The sequence below is a fragment of the Aethina tumida genome, chromosome 1 (assembly GCF_024364675.1).
Source record: "Aethina tumida isolate Nest 87 chromosome 1, icAetTumi1.1, whole genome shotgun sequence".
NCBI lineage: Eukaryota > Metazoa > Arthropoda > Insecta > Coleoptera > Nitidulidae > Aethina > Aethina tumida.
This window is the reverse complement of record NC_065435.1, coordinates 2233877-2254497: the sequence shown is the minus strand read 5'-3', so window position 1 is coordinate 2254497 and position 20621 is coordinate 2233877. Positions and strand designations below refer to the sequence as shown.

The following is a 20621-nucleotide window of genomic DNA, read 5'->3' as shown; positions in this document are numbered from 1 at the left end:
CGGTTGATACTCGAGTAGGCAACTAAGATTACATCTTATAAATACAGGGAGTTCCTTAAATAATCGATCAAAATTTTGAAGTAGGTTGTACACGTTCAATTATGAAGAAAATTTAAATACTTTTCTTTTTCTTCTTATCTCAAATTTAAATTATAATTTCTCATATTTCCGTAACATTTAGTCCAATATGTTTAAATTTGGTATGTATAATTATAAAATACATATACACAATTCAATTTAGGTGTAAGCCCCCTTAGACTGATATATGTACAGGTATATACAGTAGGAAGAGTTTTACCCATCTGAATTTAGAGAGAGACATAACGCATGACAGAGACAGAAGTCTACCCCCATAGTGGAAGACTTACTGTCATTGTACAGGATGTCCCTTCATGATTCAGAATGATCAAACTCTTTGTACTGTATTAAACATAAATCAAAAATTGTGACGTATTGTTTAAAAGACTAAATCTTGGACATTTTGTCTTGGTCGTCAAAATCTCCAGCCCTACAGAAAATATGACTATTATATTTTAATAAAAAACTTACCTCTTAAAAAATAATTTCAAGTGCATTTATTTTGAAAATTAGTACTTTAAAATATTTCAAATACAACAAAAATTGTGACGTCCACAAATATTGTAGTTTTAAATTTGTAAATCAAATAAGAACTCACCAATTATTACACCTGTATAAATAATAAACAATAATAATAATCGATTTTTTATTGCAGTAATTGTAAATAAACATTCAAGCATGTTATTGAACATTGCTTAAGTTTAAGGCAAATAAAATCTGTTTTGATTAAAAACTGAGAAGTTTGAAACTCATTTAAAATACGTATGAGTAACATGATTAAAAAATCATTTAAAATAAGGTAAAGATTCACTTTGTCTCTTCTTACTTACTGTGACTAATGTTTGAATGGTATAAAACAAATATATATTTTCTTCTCGAGTCAAATTGAACCTTTTTTTTCATAATTTGAACAGTTCTGCAATTAATTATTTAAACAAACAAACCATCTATGTGATTTGCAAATTGAAAGTGTGATAAAATTTGTATGTGGATTGTTTGTTTAATTAATTAATAACCAACAATATAAGACAGCAAGAACAGTCTAAATTGCAAAATATACAACTCAGAACAATCCTAACAAACTATGATAATAAACTATGAAACAGATCATTTATTCTACAACATATCAGAAAAAATAGCCTGCATTTTGTTTTTTTAAAAAATTAGCACAGCCTAATAGTGAAATTAAACGAAATTATGAGAGAAAGTATTAACAATGCCGGCTATACGTTTTAAGATCCACATTCAAAGGAATGTCATTATTTGGTTAGTTATTTAAAAAGCGTAAAAGTTACGGCCAATACACCTATATTTAAAGGCCTTATAATAAAAAAGTAACAATAATAATAATAATAAATAATAGTAATATTAAACTTTAATTAATCATTGCAGTATCAAAAAGTAATAAATAAGTAACCTAATAAACAAAGTAGTAGTTCAGAGAAATGGTAAGATTACTTCCTTCTGGTAGTTTTACGACTCAACTGTTCTTCAGCTGCCAATTTCGCTCTAAAATCGTCGACGATGTCTTTCGCCTTCACAAACGTCTCCAAAGCGTTGTCTATTAGTTCGACCCATTGCTTTGAGTACACTGCAAGTAAATCAATTAATAAACGTATGAAACCTCCATCAAATCAAGGCGAAACTTACAGTCTTGATCATACGTAACCTCATCGGTAGTCCTCAGTAATTCTACGGCCTTCTTGTAAATCACCGCCATCTCCTCGCATGTCTGTTTGTGGTTGTCCAGCATGTTCTCCTCAGACAGTTGGATATCAGATATTACTTGATGGAAATTAAGTAACTCTGGTGTCATGTCGTTTTCCTACAGAAAATCCAAAACTTTAATAACCCAAGTCCCCAGTACACAGTCAATAATAAACGTTACATTCAGCGAGCGTAGTTGCATCAGATCACCGTCGTTATCGACATCGGCCTCGTCCGACATTTGATTGGAGGCGGGCAGATCGCCGCCGCCCAGCTCCTTGACACGATCGGCGTACCGCAGCGTGTTCAGACTGTGCTCGCACGAGTTCACGCCGGGCGATATCATGGCGATCATGCACGTGCGCGAGTTGTTGCCGACGAACGAGTCGCGCAGCACCTGCGTCAGCTTGCTGACCCTGAACGGCAGGTGCGCACCCTTGCGGCCCAGCGCTCGGATGCACTCCTTCAGCGCCAGCAGAGACTTGTTTATCTCGGCACCCTCCATTCCTGAAAAGAACGCTCGAATCAGTAATCATATAACACAAAAGACGAAATATGAAAATATAATTTCGTATATCGAATATCAAAGACGGAATATCAAAAGTTGAATATCGAAAACAGAATTTCGTACATCAAATATCGAAGGCAGAATATCGAATATCAAAGATGGAAGAAAAAATATTGAAATATCGAAAAAATATATCAAAAATAAAATTTCGTATATCGAATATCAAAGATAGAATGTCAAAAGTCAAAATATCAAAAACAGAATTTGATATATCGAATATCAAAAGACGGAGTACCAAAAGTTGAATATCGAAACTAGAATTTCGTACTTCAAATATCGAATATCAAAGATGGAAGAAAAAATATCGAAATATAGAAAAAAATATATCAAAAATAAAATTTCGTATATAGAATATCAAAACTCAAAATAACAAAAACAAAATTTGATATATCGAATATTAAATACGGACTATCGAAAGTCAAATATCGAAAACAGAATTTGGTATATCGAATATCAAAGATAGAATATTAAAAGTCGAAAATAGAATTTCGCACATCGAATATCGAAGACAGAATATCGAATACCAAAGATAGAATATCGAGAATATAACGTCGACTTCCGAAAACCCGCGATACCTACTGGTTTGACGGTTGGCCGATGATGTATCAGCGCCTCGTTCGTTGCCGGCCAAGTCGATCAACGAGAACTTGCCGTGTACCTTGTGGATACTGTTGTTGGAACGCAGATAGATCTGAAAAACGGCGTGCGACCTGGACGAGTTCGAGTTGGCGAACGTCTGTCCGGACGTGCGGGCCTGGTTCCCCTTCTGAATCAGCTTCAGCACCTCCTCCGTCGAACTGACAATCTTCTCGGTCAGTCCGACAACTTGCACCTGCTGCTTGCCGTCCTCGAGAATCCGCAGCTTCGCCTTGTTGTTCAGCAGATCGAACACCTTGCCCGAGTAGATTTCGAAGAAGCTGGACGAGACGACGAAGTTCTGCTGTCGGTATTTCGACGAGTTGGCTAGCCGGAACACGTCCGCCGCCGCCATCGCGTAAATACCCTTCTGACAGTCTTGGCTTTTGCCGTTGAAGTCGCCGCCCATCGTGTGCGTCTTGCCCGAACCTGTTTGGCCGTAGGCGAAGCACGTGGCGAAGCCGCCCTCGAATATTGTCTTTATCAACGGCTGTGCGGTGTATCTGAAATAACACGAATTGATTTGTATGAACCCTAAATTGGATGGACTTGAAAATTATCTACCTGTATACCATTTCGTTCGAACATGTTTCGTCGAAGGCATAATCAAACCTGAACAATTGATTTTCTAAATACTTGGTAAGATCAACTTTGTTTTTCGGTTCGTGCACGATTAGTTGGTTCTTGGAGGGGATGGTTATAACATCGACCTCCTTCTTGGCCATCTCTTTTTTGTTTAATGGTCTTTTCCTCACGCATACTGTAATCAGATGGTCTTCTATTGCGTCGTTCTCCGATAGCGGTTTAATTTCCAAACCGCGTCGATAATCTCTGCAATAAATCAACAATTAAACCTTGTACTTGATGGAAAATATTCATTCAACCAACGTACAGTATCATGTTGAGCAGCTCCCAGTGTGGATTTCCTGGCGCCATCTGTAAAAATGCTTCCTTCTCGGCCTTTTCCTCTGCCTGCCTTTGCCGCCTCTCCTCCCTGTTCTTCTTTAACTTCTCTACCTCCTTTACCACGTTACTTTGTCGCGATTTCTGTAAAACAACTGATGAACCAACCATCTTAACTTGTCATTTTATTCACCTACGTTTACTTGTGAATTGGTTGTTGTGGTGGTTCTGGTGGGTATATTTGTTTCGGTCCTGGATGGGGCGATCTCGTTTGGGAATGTGTGCCCGTTATTTGGTAACATAGTAAGCCTTCCATTGTAACCACGTGTTCCTGAAACCAAGAAACCATCACTATGCTGCCAATTTACGTTTGATGTGGCACAACAGTAAGAAATATTAAAATATATTACCATTATAACTACCAGATCTAGTGCTTGAGATTGACTGTTGGGTAGGATTCTGAAAAATTGAAAAAAACAATGATAAAACATCAACAGCTAAGAACAGCGAGTGTGTGACTTAAAAACTGAATCCGCAAGGATGCAGTTTCTGTTGGCCACGCAACAACAAGAAAATGCAATGACAACATCAATGATAACACCACTTATTTATACCATGGTGGCGGATTCGGGCGAGAACTGATTGCTGTTAAAATCGTCGTCGCTCTCGTCGATTTTGTGATTGTATCTTCCCGATTGCGCCATCGCCGCGCTTGTTTCCTCCTCCGATGATCCCGATGAGTCCTTTTCGTAAGCAGCATGCACGAAAAATACCAGATTAACTTTTTAATTAATTTCGTTCCACCTATTACGTGGGATTTAAATATTAACAACAATATTATCAGTTTCAAATTGAAGCTAGTTCATGCGGGTAAACTTACTCGTTTTAATCTGAAAAGGAATTTTAATACCGCAATATGGGCGCAATGTAATAATTCAGTTGGTTTTAGTTGTTGTTACCAATACTCCACCTCCTTTGATATTTTAGTAAACCTCGTTAACTAATATGGACGGCCGTAAAACTAGTCAGGGTGATATGGAGACCATAAGTTAGTACCTCGTGACTTGATTAAATGCCTGTCAGTATTTGGTCAGAGCACATACCTTATTCGCCTGCGTCACGTGACTTCTCCTAGATAATGGTGGCTTGAGGACTTGATTCTTGAAAGAAAACAAGAGTAAATAACGCTTGTTAGATGTCTACTCCACGTCAAAGTGAAGTACTAACACTTGCGCATGACTAAACTTAATCGAAGTTGTGGCGAAAAGGTGTTCAATAATTATCACTTAATATTATTATCATTCATATCCGCAAAACGGTCATAATATAACTTCTGGTTGGTTTTAACTTATTCTAGAGGATGGCTGTTTAAGCTTTTGATCATTAAAAGAAAATAATAGTAAAAAACACTACTCCACATAATTTATTCGAAGTTGGTACCGACTCTCCCCCTTCGAAATTTTACTAATGCACGATAGTAATAAAATAAATCAGGATAATGTGAGGATCATAAGCTGGTACCTCCAATTTTTATTTAAATTCCAGCCCATATTTGGTCAGATACCTTGTTGGTTTCTGTCAGGCTATGTTGTCTGATTACTGCCAGGTTTTCGACTTTATTTAGATGTCTACTCAACATCAAGGTGAAGAACTAACAAATACTGACAAAGGAGTAAACTTAATCAAAGTTGTGTCGATAATTTATTTGAAAATAAGTTTATAGATGGTTTTAAAGGTTTCTACCAATACTCTACCTTCAAAAATTTTGCAACCCTCCATTTAATAATATAGGGTCGTAATGATGCTTATGAAACATCAAGATGATATAAGGACTATAAGCTAGTACCTCCAATTTTTAATTAAATTTTAGCCAATATTTGATAGATAACTTGTTGGCTACTGTCACGTTATTTTGTATGATTACTGAGGGTATTTAGTTTTGATTCTTGAAAGAAAATAATAATTAGATGTCTACTCCACATCAACTTAATTGAAGTTATGGCAAAAAGGTATTTGAAAATAAGTTGTTCTAGATGGTTTTAAAGGTTTCTACCAATACTCCACCTTCAAAGCCTCCTTTTAACAATGCACGGTTGTAATGATGCTCATAAAATCAATCAGGACGGTACGAAGATCATAAGCTAGTTCCCCGCGACTTTTAATGAACTTCCAGTCAATATTTGGTCACATACCTTGTTGGATTCTGTCACGTTATTATTTCTGGTTACTGCCAGCTTAAGGTCTTGATTCTTGAAAAGAAAAAACAGTAGTGAATAATGGTAGTCTGATGTTTACTCCACATCAAAGTGAAGTACTAACAAACACTTGCGAAAGTCTAAACTTTATCGAAGTTTATTCGATATTTAGTTAGTCTCTATTTAATAATGATGCCCATAAAACTAATCAGAGTAATTTTAGGACCAAGTACCTCAAGTCTTTTAATTAAATGCCTGTAAATATTTGGCTTTAGCACATACCTTCCTCGCCTGCATCACGTGACTTTCCACTTAATGACGACTTAGGATTTTGATACTCAAAAGTAAACAACAATAAATAACTTCTGTTAAATGTTTACTCCACATCAAAGTGAAGCAGTAACACTTGCGAAACGACTAAACTTAATCCGAGTTGTGGTGGGAAGGTGTTTGAAAAATTATTAATCAATATTCCACAATAGCATAATTAAACCTTTTCATTTCTGGGGGTACCTGGCACCAGTTTCATGTAAAACATTGTTATATTATTGTATCACAAATACACCAATTTTTGATTGAATCGACTGACTCCAGGAGTCAACGGCCGGAATTCCAAATTTATTAATTTCAAAAAGAATTCATGTGAGCCTAATCCATTATAAATCGACCGGTCGATTTTGGTCATCGTTTGATATTTGTGTGGAACTCGACTGATTCTATCCAGACACGGAAATTTCTTTTTTTTTTTAATTGGAAACCGTTTTCATTTTTAGAGACCTAAATGAGTTTTTCCATTTTTATTAATAGATTATTAATAATTTTACGTGTATCTCTTTGAAGCTCACTTCGTCTTGTTTATAGTAATCGTAATTTCTTTAAAAATTTTAAAACTAATAAGAAAAATATTATAGGCCACTTGGTATTAAGAACCAGAATACATATGTATACGTACAGTAGTAGCCATAATTATAGCAACAAGTCAACCTGGAGGAAATGGGACTACAAAATCCTGGTTTCTACTAAAAATATGAAAGACCAATTTTGACTTGCTTAGGATCACATTCAATGGATCACAGAACAGGGACCAACTACACAAAAAGTTTGTTATACCCACAGTGAAACATGGTGGAGATCCTAGTATAATATGGGAATGGATGCTTCAATTCTTCTGGCGTAGGCCTCTTTAGACTGATTTATGTCCAGGGATATATAAAGCAATATTCCACATATTGAAGAAATGACGCTCTTAATAAATATCAAAGCATCGATGATGTTTTGTCATGCCCGTTCCAATCTTCAGACATCAACCCTATAGAAAAGATGGGAAATCACGTTTATAACCAAATTTGACATAAAAATTTTAGAAATTTAGATGAACTCCATCACACCTGGAAGTTTGAAGGGACATATACTTGGCTGGTTGAGTCGAGATGTACAAAATTATAAAATAAAAAGGGTATTATACAAAGTGTTAGTGTTAAATTAAATAACACAGATTTAATAATTAAAAATTTCATCCAAAATTAAAGTTATTATATTCAGAAAAATATATGTAACTTTTTTGGAAAAAAATTCTAGAAGCTTGAAGGAACATATACTTGTCGTGTGGTCGAGTCTATGCTACGAGGGATGGGCCAAAATTATAAAAAAAGGGTATTATACAAAGTGATTAAACACAGATTTAATAATTAAAATTCTCGTTCAAAATTAGTAGTCATATTTATGTCCAGCTTAATTCAGAAATTATTATAAGCCTGTATAAAACAACAATAGTAAATTAATATTATTTTAACAGATCACATTGAATAAAAGAGTTCATAGCTAAAATATTTAACATTTTAAAAAATTGCTGTAACAGTGACAACTAGTGTACATAATAACATGGTATAGTTAATTTACTTAGAACTGTATGTATGTATGTATACATGTCAATTACATGAAAATATAAAATCGTGACCAAAATAAACTGGTCGATTTGAAATGGATCAGGCCACAGATTTATTAATTGAAAGAAAAAATTGACGTAATATTTTATAGTCTATTAAATCAATATTTTCTTTGTATCGTCAGTTAATTTGGGTATTATAACGTAGCATGTAAAGTTTGTAAAGAAAACAATCATAAATTGATTAATACCAGTGTTCGTCAAAGAAGTTATGTACACAAATATTGTTTTCGTGATGAATGTAGATTTGAAACACAATATTCCCAGAACATTATTATTCTACTATGCTAATGAGTCTAACAGTAATTACGTGCACCTACGAATATTTGACAAGTTGAATCGGAAAAATAAACATAACGTCGTGAAAGTTAGACTAATTTGGAACTTATGGAAAACCACGAATTTTGCCCATGTCCATTTAGAACAAATCGTAAAAAAAGGCATATATAATAATCCAGTTCCAGTTCAGACACCCACACGGGTTGGTCGTGAATCGATCAGTCCAAGTTTAACCCGCCAGCGGACATTTGTGTACATTGGCGGTTACCGAGCCAAGAACATAAAATAGATAACATGCAACTCTTCGCCCGTTGAGCGTCGAGCGTCTAGCGTGTCTCCAGGCTTTCCCGCACCAACTGGAAAACGTCTGTTAAACGAGGTCAATGTCGTCCCGCTTTATTAAATCGATAAGGAAGTGCAAGTTTGAACGTGAATTTTTCACAAGAAGGGAAACTAAGATGCGTTGCACCGTGTTGCGGAAGCGTATTTGGCAACGGGTTCTGCCGCACTATCGATTCCGCTGGAAGGACACTTACTCGTGCTAGGTTGTGTCCGTCCGACTGTACTTGATGGTTGACGCCTTGCCGTCCGGTTGTCGCGTTCTGGACGTTGGTTCTGTCGGTTGGGTTGATGATGATGTCCGGATTCAGGTTGGCGATTAGTGCCATGTCGATCTCCTTGCCCTTCGTCTCGCCCAGCTCGAACCATTCGACTGTTGCCGTTCGCATGTTGTGGTTTATGCCTGCCACTATGGCCGAATGTACACGACCTAAAAAAAATCATATAACTTAATTAATTCATTTCGTGTCTTTTAACAATTGATGAAACTCGTCTACTACGGGAGGGCTTGTAGGCTTCAGTAATTAAATACCACAGAAACCTTTGGAGTGTTATGTGATTCCCCGACTTAATTTCTTTGACTCTGAACTAAATTTTGTCGAAAATTTTTATAAAAATCATTGTTTATATATTAGTGAACTCAATAAATCTATCATATTTTAAAAAACCTTAATCCAAACTAACACAGTATCACTGAAAGTTGTTGACAAACGTTTCCAGAACATCAGTAATTAATAATTTTACTGTACTTTAAACACCTTATGGTGTTATGTGATTCCCCGACTTAATTTCTTTGACTCTGAACTAAATTTTGTCGAAAATTTTTATAAAAATCATTGTTTATATATTAATGAATTCAATAAATCTATCAAGTTTTAAAAAACCTTAATCTAAACTAACAGAATATCACTGAAAGTTGTTGACAAACGTTTCCAGAACATCAGTAATTAATAATTTTACTGTACTTTAAACACCTTATGGGGTTATGAGATTCCCCGACTTAATTTCTTTGACTCTGAACTAAATTTTGTCGAAAATTTTTATAAAAATCATTGTTTATATATTAATGAATTCAATAAATCTATCAAGTTTTAAAAAACCTTAATCTAAACTAACAGAATATCACTGAAAGTTGTTGACAAACGTTTCCAGAACATCAGTAATTAATAATTTTACTGTAATTTAAACACTTTATGAGGTTATGGGATTCCCGGACTTAATTTCTTTGACTCTGAACTAAATTTTGTCGAAAATTTTTATAAAAATCATTGTTTATATATTAGTGAACTCAATAAATCTATCAAATTTTAAAAAACCTTAATCTAAACCACAGAATATTACTGAAAGTTGTTGACAAACGTTTCCAGAACGTCAGTAATTAATAATTTTACTGTACTTTAAACACCTTATGGGGTTATGTGATTCCCCGACTTAATTTCTTTGACTCTGAACTAAATTTTGTCGAAAATTTTTATAAAAATCATTATTTATATATTAGTGAATTCAATAAATCTATCAAGTTTATAAAAATCTTAATCTAAACTAACAGAGTATCACCGAAAGTTGTTGACAAACGTTTCCAGAACATCAGTAATTAATAATTTTACTGTACTTTAAACACCTTATGGGGTTATGGGACTTAATTTCTTTGACTCTGAACTAAATTTTGTCGAAAATTTTTATAAAAATCATTGTTTATATATTAGTGAACTCAATAAATCTATCAAATTTTAAAAAACCTTAATCCAAACTAACACAGTATCACTGAAAGTTGTTGACAAACGTTTCCAGAACGTCAGTAATTAATAATTTTACTGTACTTTAAACACCTTATGGGGTTATGTGATTCCCCGACTTAATTTCTTTGACTCTGGATTAAATTTTACCGAAAATTTTTATAAAAATCATTGTTCATAGATTAATAAACCCAATAAATCTATCAAATTTTAGAAAACCTTAATCTAAATTAACAGAGTATCACTGAAATCTGTTAACGTCTACAGAACATCAGTAATAAATAATTTGACAGCACTTTAAACACTTTATGGAGTTATGTGATTCCCCGAATTAATTACTTTTAAGTACATTTTTATAGACTCATTATATACTTATTTATAAATTCATCCAGTTGAATTAACATTAAAGAATAACTATCTAAATTAACAGAGTATAAATGACAAGTGTGAATATTTCCAGAACATTGCTAATTAACAATTTCCTTGTAATTAAAACTTTTATGGTATTACGGAAAATCTAAATTGATTTTGAAACAAATTTTATGTATACAACGAAATCATAAATGATAAAATAAATAAAAACACATTTATTCGATCAAATTAATAAACAAAAATGATTAGAAAAACTAAACCATCGATTCTTGCATGCGATAATTTTACAAGCATGAATATTTCTCGCGTTACACGCACATTTATTTTGGTCCAGAACGGCGTGATTTTTAATGCAATCATATTTATATTTATAAACATTTAGGCACCGACCAGAAACCGCATCAAGAACAAACGGGGTGTCCCCGACAATTTACCATTTCAATGGTCCATTTAACAATTAATTGATACAATTAGGCGCGTCCTACGATAGAAACAATTCCCGAACGAATATCATAAATTTTAGAAAACCATCGATCGTTCTCAAATATCGGATTGAATTTTTTTGGTGGCCGGGTCCACCACGAGAAACGGGCTGACGTAAACTGTGATTATGATGGCACCTTATATGGATGGTATATAGGCAAGGTCGCATTACCTGATTCAAACTATACAGGGCCACCTCGCTAGACACACCATTGTGTTTTATTCTCGTGTTTTCACTTAAATGTAACATGGGCGTTTTGTAAATTATATCCGATTCGATCACTCGATTTTATATTTGGATTTGTTTTTTTGTTTCTAATCGGTATAGGCGAGTGCATAACGTTAGTCACGGTTTCCAAAAAGGTGCGTTTTCCTGCAAATTATTCTAGATAAGAGGTCGGGTGGCATCATGGAAATTTTACACCGCCTCATTATAAATTTGTAATTCCGTGATTGCGTCGAAATTTCGTGCCCACAATCACTGTTCATCTCATAAAAAATGCAAACAATTTATTGACAAATTTAACGTATGGATCATGCGACACGACAACAAATTTATTAGTTTTTTTTTTTTTATCTGAGTGTTATTAATCATCGAAGTTTTAAAATTGTATTCGGTAAACGCTGACATGTTAACCAACCAAGAGTAACCTTCTAAAAATACGGCCTAGTACAATGATAGAACAGAAATAAATAAGTAAATTTAGACGTGCAAGAAAGATTAAAAACGTTGCACTATCCAGATAACTAGATACTATTCTGGTTGGACAACGATACTATCAAAAATAAAACTAAAACAAGAAATTGTTAATTTTAAAATAATTAAATATCAAGAAATGATTGAACACTATAAAAAACTAATAATTCAATTATTATTAAATATATTTTCTACATTTTCTCTTATATTTTCTCTAATTTAATCAAATTAAAACAAAAGTAATTATAATGGATTAGGAGAAATGTTTTTAAAACTGAATGATCAAAAAACATAATTAAGAATTTAGAGTATGTACTAAACAAATACTAAATAAGTGGGGATTAATGAGATTAATTTTTTACAACAAAATTAAAAAAAAAATGATTATACCTATTCAATAATTGAAAATTATCAAAATTATAATTTTTAAATAAATTTAATAAAAACAAATTATTATTCCTTTCTTATTGCTATTAAATTTTTATGTAATGAGTTAAGAAATAATTGTATCGATAAATATTTGTGCTGATAAACACTAAACGGGCTGAAATATATGGAATATTATAATTACTTTAAAAATTTCCGTTGTATAAATCACTTTGAACATATTTCCTCTATGAATGTATGTAAATACAAAATAATAAATTTGAAGATTTAAAAAAGAATGATTAAAAAAATTTAAAATATGAATACATGAATAATTGAGGATACTTTACTTTTTTCAATGCGTATTTATAATTACAAATTAACCAATTTATTTCAATTACATCCATAAAATTTCTAAATTGCTATTCTGTTAGGATAGCAATAAACAATTATATAAAAAAACCTACAATTAATTGGAAAATATGAAATATTTCAAATAATTAAAGATTATAAATTTTTGGATTAAAATTATTACACATTGTAGTTTAGTTTCATCAAATATTGCAGTAAATTAAATTGTATTTTAATAAATCAGTTTGTATCTTCCATTTTCACATATATAAACACAAAATAATTGATGTGAAGAAATGCTTTTAAAATTAATTGCTCAGAAAAAAATTAATCAATACAGAGATTTTATAAAATTGATATAACTTTTTAAATTTACTTCGGTAAAAATTTAAAATAAAATATTAATCGAGTTTAAATTTAGATTTGGAGATTTAAATGAAAGGGATAAAAAATAAATAAAATTTAAATACTAAATAATTAAGAACTCTTACCAAATTTTTATATGAATTAATTTTACAAATTAATCAATTTATTTCAAGTACTTCAATAAAATATTAATGTATTTCAAATAAATGTTTAGAATTTATCAAAAATTACACTAAACTTCAATTAATTACGAAATATTCCATTATTTTAAAATAATTAAACATAATTTTTACATTTTGGTTTAATTTACCTCCTTTTATTAATTCAATATAATCTATTTATTTAAACAAATTATTATACGCATTTGCACATAATTAAAAAAAAGAGTAATCACACAATAATTAATTTGAAATAATGATTTTGAAATTGAAGATCTTAAAGAACTTCATTTAAAATATTAAAAAGCCAATGTAGTTTTTAAGGATTTATAAAATTGGTTAAAATTCTGACGTCCATTTATTAATAAAAAATAATCTATTTATTTAAACAAATTATTATAAAAATTTGCAGATAATTAAAAAAAGGTAATCACACAATAATTGATTTGAAGTAATGATTTTGAAATTGAACATCTTGAAGAAGTTCTTAAGGATTTATAAAACTGATATAAAATTCTAACGTCCATTTATTAATACAAAAAATCTATTTATTTAAACAAATTATTATGAAAATTTGCAGATAATTAAAAAAAGAGTAATGTCAAAATAATTGATTTGAAGTAATGGTTTTAAAATTGAACATCTTAAAGTCTTTCAATTAATTAATTGAATCAATGAAGTTCTTAAGGATATATAAAACTGATATAAAATTCTGATGTTTATTCATTAATATAAAATTACCTATTTATTTAAACAAATTATTATGAAAATTTGAAGATTTGAAGAAGTGGTTTAAAACTGAACATTTTGAAGAATTTCAATTAAATCATTAAACTGCCAATAAAGTTCTTAAGGATTTATAAAATTGATATAAAATTCTGACATCTATTTATTAATACAAAATAATCTATTTATTTAAACAAATTATGGTGGATATAAAGTTCGTTAGTCTAAACATACATTTATTACTACAAATTAACCTATTTATTTTAACTAATTCTGCATAATGAAGTGTTAGTAATAAATCCCAAAAAACAGCGTTTTAAAAGAAGACATTCACTTAATTAAAATTAACATTCCACATAAGTGCAATGTCAGAAACATGGAAAGTGGTCGGAAACATAAAAATTTCACAACGCACCCTTGAAGATGGCCCCCCATTAGCCTCAAGAATTTTTAACACGTCCGGCAAAGAAAAAAAAAAGAAAAGAAGGAAAACGTTTCGCAAAACGTCAGCGCATAGCATCAACGAAATTAATAAATTAATAATCGGGTTTGAACACAACGGAAGCGACTGCATCTCGTCATTATCGAACCATACGCACGCCGATTTGCATTCGGTGTCGGTTTCCTGATTTTATATAACCGAACAATTGCCGCGGCGAATCTTCCCAAGAGTCATTGTACTTACGTCCGAATGTGTCCGTCTGCCCCGTTCACTCGAGTAGGAGGTAGGTGCCGATGGCACACAATTGAAAGTAATTGATCTTTTCAGATGATTAAAAAGAAAAACGCAAATATACGCCCGTTCCCATTTCATTGCGAGTCGGTACACGTAATTTAAAATTAAAACGCTAATTGTGAGGTGTAACCAAGTGAACAATACAATGTACATACGATTATCGGTGTGTAATTCGTGGGTTGGCGGGGCAATTATCCATCGAATCAATATCTCCATTAGGTACAATTTAGACAAATTCATCGGAATTCATAGTTTTATAAAAAAAATATTCGATAAAACCATTCTCACGCGAGTGCAATATGAGAATTGTTGGGAGCGGAGAATTCGTGGCGTCTAAAATAACAGAGCATCACTAAAAACTGCTGACAATGTTTCTAGAACCTCACTGATTAATAATTTTACTGTACTTTAAACATCTTATGGGGTTATGTGATTCCCCGACTTAATTTCTTTGACTCTGAACTAAACTTTGTCGAAAATTTTTATAAAAATCATTGTTTATATATTAATGAATTCAATAAATCTATCAAGTTTTAAAAAACCTTAATCTAAACTAACAGAATATCACTGAAAGTTGTTGACAAACGTTTCCAGAACATCAATAATTAATAATTTTACTGTAATTTAAACACCTTATGGGGTTATGGGATTCCCGGACTTAATTTCTTTGACTCTGAACCAAATTTTGCCGAAAATTTTTATAAAAATCATTGTTTATATATTAGTGAACTCAATAAATCTATCAAATTTTAAAAAACTTTAATCTAAACTAACAGAGTATCACTGAAAGTTGTTGACAAACGTTTCCAGAACGTCAGTAATTAATAATTTTACTGTACTTTAAACACCTTATGGGGTTATGTGATTCCCCGACTTAATTTCTTTGACTCTGAACTAAATTTTGTCGAAAATTTTTATAAAAATCATTGTTTATATATTAGTGAACTCAATAAATCTATCAAATTTTAAGAAACCTTAATCTAAACCACAAAATATCACTGAAAGTTGTTGGCAAACGTTTCCAGAACGTCAGTAATTAATAATTTTACTGTACTTTAAACACCTTATGGGGTTATGTGATTCCCCGACTTAATTTCTTTGACTCTGAACTAAATTTTGTCGAAAATTTTTATAAAAATCATTGTTTATATATTAGTGAACTCAAAAAATCTATCAAATTTTAAAAAACCTTAATCTAAACCACAGAATATCACTGTGAGTTGTTGAGAAACGTTTCCAGAACGTCAGTAATTAATAAATTTACTGTACTTTAAACACCTTTTGGGGTTATGTGATTCCCTGGCTTAATTTTTTTGACTCTCAACTAAATTTTGTCGAAAATTTGTATAAAAATCAGTGTTTATATATTAGTGAACTCAAAAAATCTATTAAATTTTAAAAAACCTTAATCTAAATTAACCGAGTATCCCTGAAAGATGTTGACAACTTTTCCAAAACGTCAGTAATTAATACATTTACTTAATAACATCTTACAGAGTTATGTGATTCCCCGACAGTTTTATGAAAACAATTGTTTATACATTTGTGAACTTAATAACTCACCGACATTCATCTTTTAAAAAAAGAACTATATTAAAACCATTCTCAGGCGAGTGTAATGTGAGAATTGTTGGGATGCTGTGAATTCATTGTCTTGGTGGTACACTTATGATGTTACCCAGTCGTTATTCCGCTCATCATTCGGTTCATATTAAAAACAATAATTTACGTCAATACCAAACTGAAGAAATTTCTATTCGAATTTCGCTGACATTATCAGAAAACCCCCATTCCGTTTAATTTATGGTAGCGAGGTGACTGACATTTATCACACGGCAGCCTGTTTTATTTTTTCAGGTGCGAAACACAAATAATAATAATAACGATTATTCGAATACGTTAATGGCTGTTATTAATTACTTCGTGTGTAGGTTAAACACATTTCGTGTAACAATGTCGTACAATTTTGATTTCTCTTTTCATTTACGTCTGTGTGGTACGATCTTGTCTTGTAACTTGTGCCTGAAATAATTGTCGGTTTTTAAAGTTCAAAACGGTCGCTCAAGTGTTTAATGATGCATTTGCATAAATTAAAACTGACTATTTCATTCGAAAAAGTGGTGCAATTTAAGCACGCTATAATCTTGTCATAACGCAAAAAGTTACATTTAAGAACAATGTTATTAGTTATTATATCTCGGTTTTGTTATCTTGGTGGAAACGCACATTTGTTCCTTGCAATAATGTTTTGTAAACATAAAATTAATGATGCCAATTGATTTTGTTTGGTAAAAAATAAAGTACAATTGAAAGCTTGTTATCTTTTAAAAAATAAACAAGAATATCGAATAGTTTTATTGATGACTAACTGAATGTCTTGAAAAATATTATTTAGAAACACTCGTGTTACTATAATATATTTATAATTCAGAACAATAAAAGAATAACATAATTATATACTTTTTAAGTACCATATTAGTTGAATAAAACCATTCATAAGCATAGAATTTGTCTCGAAATTGTTTCTTATTGGAAACAATAGATATCGTCTCCAGAATTTTAATGCCTCGAGTCTAAATTTTCAAAAAGACAATGTGTATAGTTTTTTTCTAATGTCTAGAATATGTAACAAGAAAAAAACTGTTGTAATTTTAGAAAAATGTGTGTAAATAGTCTAACAACGAAATAAATATAGATTTCAACACATCAAATTAATCATCTGAAAAATAATAAAAAAATAATTAAATTTAAATGATAATAATGTTATATCAATGAAATAAAATCAATAAGCATAAAATGTGTGTTAAATTTAACTTTCAGACTGTCTCTTACTGGAAACAATAGAAACCGTTCAACGTAGAAAAATTCTAAAATATGAAAGAAAGGAAATATAACTGTGTGGACTGTTCATCCACATCAGTCAAATGATTGTTTTAATTTTGGAAACGGATGTTGAAATCAGAGATAAATAGATTAACAAATATCGAATTTTACTGAATAAATTATTATACTACTCGACAATAAAAAATTGAGTTCATTAACAGTTTGTGAATATTTTAAAAAGGATGAGACAAAATGTCTCTACATTTCTGGGAAGATACTAAATTAATCCTTAGACAAGCAAGTGAAATAATTATGTTGTTTTAACGTTAAATTAGACAAATAATTATTCATAATCCTAGGATCTGTGTCTAATTTAACTTTCAGGTTGTTGTTTATCGGAAACAATAAAAATTAAGTCAGATATTCTTAATATTTCCACTTTATAGTATAAAATTAGCTATTAACATTAAAAAAAGAGTTGCTTTTTAGATAAATTCTGGTAATTTTTAAATTATGTTTTAATAATAGGAACTAAAGAACATTAAATTTAGAAATAAATAGATCAACGTCGAAATAAAATATTAAACAATAAAACTAAAGCCATTATTATCATTTTACCACTTTTTTAAATAAGGGTGTGAGAAAATTGCAATAATTTACGTGGGAAAACATTAAATTTATGATTTGACAAGTAAATAGTATAATTATATTGCTTTTATAATGTCATACTAGATGAATTAGTGTTACATTTAAATATCAGATTATTTTATATTAGAAATAAAAAAATTCGGTCAACAATTTTTACTAATTCATTTTTATAGTATTAAATTGTCTATAAAATTAAACAAAAACAATATCCTGTTGTCCAATATTAGGTTATTTTTAGAATTATAGTATATACAAAGAGAAATATTAATTGAATTTGTACATTGAAGGTAAAATGAATTTAGATTTAAATAACTGAACCTCGCAATAAAATATTGAATTCTAATAAAACCAATTAATATGCTATGAAACAATAAAAATAAAGTTCTTATCACTTTATCAATTTTTTAAACAAGGGTGTGAAAAAAATGTCTTAACATACATGGGAAAACCTTAAATTTATCATTTGGGAAGTAAATAATATAATTATATTGCTTTTGTAATGACATACTAGTTGAATATGTGTTGCATTTAACTATCAATTTATTTCTTATTAGAAATAACAGAAATTCTGTCAACAGTTTTTAATAATTCACCTTTATAGTGTTAAATTATCCATAAAATTAAGCAAAAACAACGTTCAGTTGTCCAAAACTATGTTGTTTTTAGATTGTAGTATCATCTAAAAGGTGAAATATTAATTTAACATTTAACTTTAATGGTAAATTGATTGTTTTAATTTTGAAAGGGATGTTGAAAGTAGAAATAAATAGTTTAAAAAAGAAACTATATATAACTATAAATAAAGGGTGTGAGAAAAATGTCTTAACATACGTGGGAAAACATTAAATTTATCATTTGACAAGTAAATAATACAATTACATTGCTCTTGTAATGTCAAACTAGTTGAATTAGTGTGGCATTTAACTACCAGATTATTTCTTATTAGAAACAAAAGAAATTCTGACAACATTAGGCTGTTTTTAGAATTGTAAGGTATAAAAAAAGGGAATTATTAACTGAATCTGTACATTCTAACTGTTTTAATTTTGTTGTTGAAATTAGAAATAAATTGTTTAACAACGAAATAAACTACTGAATTCTAATAAAACCAATTATTTTACTATTGAACAATAAAAATAAATTTCTCACTATCATTTAACATTTTTTTAAACAAGGGTGTGAGAAAAATGTCTTTAACATTCGTGGGAAAACTTTAATTTTATCATTTGACAAGTAAATAATATAATTATATTGCTCTTGTAATGTCAAACTAGTTGAATTAGTGTTGCATTAACTATCAGATTATTTCTTATTAGAAACAAAAGAAATTCAGTCAACAGTACAGTTTTTACAAACTCTTCTTTATAATATTAAATTGTCTATGAAATTAAGCAAAAACAACATTCTGTTATCCCACATTAGATTGTTTTTAGAATAGTAGTGCCTAAAAGGAGAAATACTAATTGAATTTGTACATTAATGGTAAAATAATAGTTTTAATTTTGAATGGGGTTGTTTAATATAGAAACAAACGGTCGAACAATGAAACAAAATATTGAATCCTACTGAAATACTTGTATAAAATGTAAATTAATCGCCCACCGTCTCGGTATCAATATTTACTTTCTATACACAGGTGAGTCATGCACAAGACAAGTTCAAAAGGATTTTGTAAAATTAATTAAACATTCACTGGAATGATTTTTGCCTTTTTTGGTTCAATCAATGTTTTCTCGCTTCAATAACATATCATGGCTGTGTTGACATTGCCAATATGCCACCGTGCACATGGTTAAAAGAACCCGATCATACACACACACAAACGTTCCCTCTGTACCAATACGAAACGTTCTACAGTCAGGAAGCTAAGCATAAATCACACCATTATGTAAACATGTCAATTCTTATTGGGTTGCGGTGGTCCACGGACGAAAACACCAACGAATTGTGCCCCCGAAATCGTCTCGACCGAGACATTTTTAGGTTGTGACAATGAACGTCCGACGTTACTGACAGTCGTGTCAGTGCCCATACGGGCACATATGTTTTTTGGGCAACGCCACTCGTTCGCTTTTTATCCCGTTTCCTCGACGGAAAAAAGTGCAGCCTCCGGAGGCACTCGAGATCCCGGCCCCCCCGTGTGACACCGTCCGTTAGACGGTGTTTTCAATTGATCGCGCCGACGAAACCGATTCGAATTTCTCGATACCGAAACCGAACGCAACGGCTGTTTGTTAAGGATAAATTAAAAAAAAAAAATAATAAGGTTTTTCTTGCACACACACACACACTTACCATCGGTCCGTTTGATGTTGATGCTGGTTCCCACTTGCAATACTTCCTGTCCATCCATAATTATTGTTCGGTTTGTGAGATTGTTACTATATAAATAAGTACGGATAAATAATATATAAATAATACGTATATACAATACAATTAAAACAACTCTAAGTTCACGAGCAACTGATCGACGACCGACACATTAAAACGTACGCTACGAATCTACTGC

At 31.1% G+C, this 20621-nt stretch overlaps 1 protein-coding gene across 4 annotated transcripts; it reads right to left on the bottom strand.

The window, feature by feature from the left end:
• Positions 1–710: 710 nt before the first annotated feature.
• Positions 711–20615, bottom strand: LOC109601160 (kinesin-like protein Klp10A). 4 transcript variants are annotated; one of them, XM_049961911.1, is made up of 12 exons: positions 20408–20615; positions 8848–9080; positions 6085–6141; positions 4996–5052; positions 4303–4351; positions 4090–4223; positions 3882–4036; positions 3554–3820; positions 2933–3492; positions 1967–2292; positions 1729–1903; positions 711–1669 (listed from the first exon to the last, which is right to left on the bottom strand). In XM_049961911.1, the coding sequence occupies exons 1-12, from the start codon at positions 20463–20465 to the stop codon at positions 1533–1535; spliced, it is 2208 nt and encodes a 735-aa protein (XP_049817868.1). In that variant the 5' UTR covers positions 20466–20615; the 3' UTR covers positions 711–1532. The 4 variants fall into 4 exon arrangements, with proteins under 4 accessions (XP_049817868.1, XP_049817869.1, XP_049817867.1 ...); XM_049961912.1 differs by lacking the exon at positions 6085–6141; XM_049961910.1 differs by lacking the exons at positions 4996–5052; positions 6085–6141 and adding an exon at positions 4507–4635.
• Positions 20616–20621: the final 6 nt, after the last annotated feature.

Coding starts and splice junctions, on each gene's coding strand:
- LOC109601160 (XM_049961910.1), bottom strand. CDS start 20,465: ATGGATGGACAGGAAGTATTGCAAGTGGGAACCAGCATCAACATCAAA. Junction 2,293..2,932: donor ATCGGCCAACCGTCAAACCA/GTAGGTATCGCG, acceptor CGTTCTTTTCAG/GAATGGAGGGTGCCGAGATA. Junction 1,904..1,966: donor TGCAACTACGCTCGCTGAAT/GTAACGTTTATT, acceptor GATTTTCTGTAG/GAAAACGACATGACACCAGA.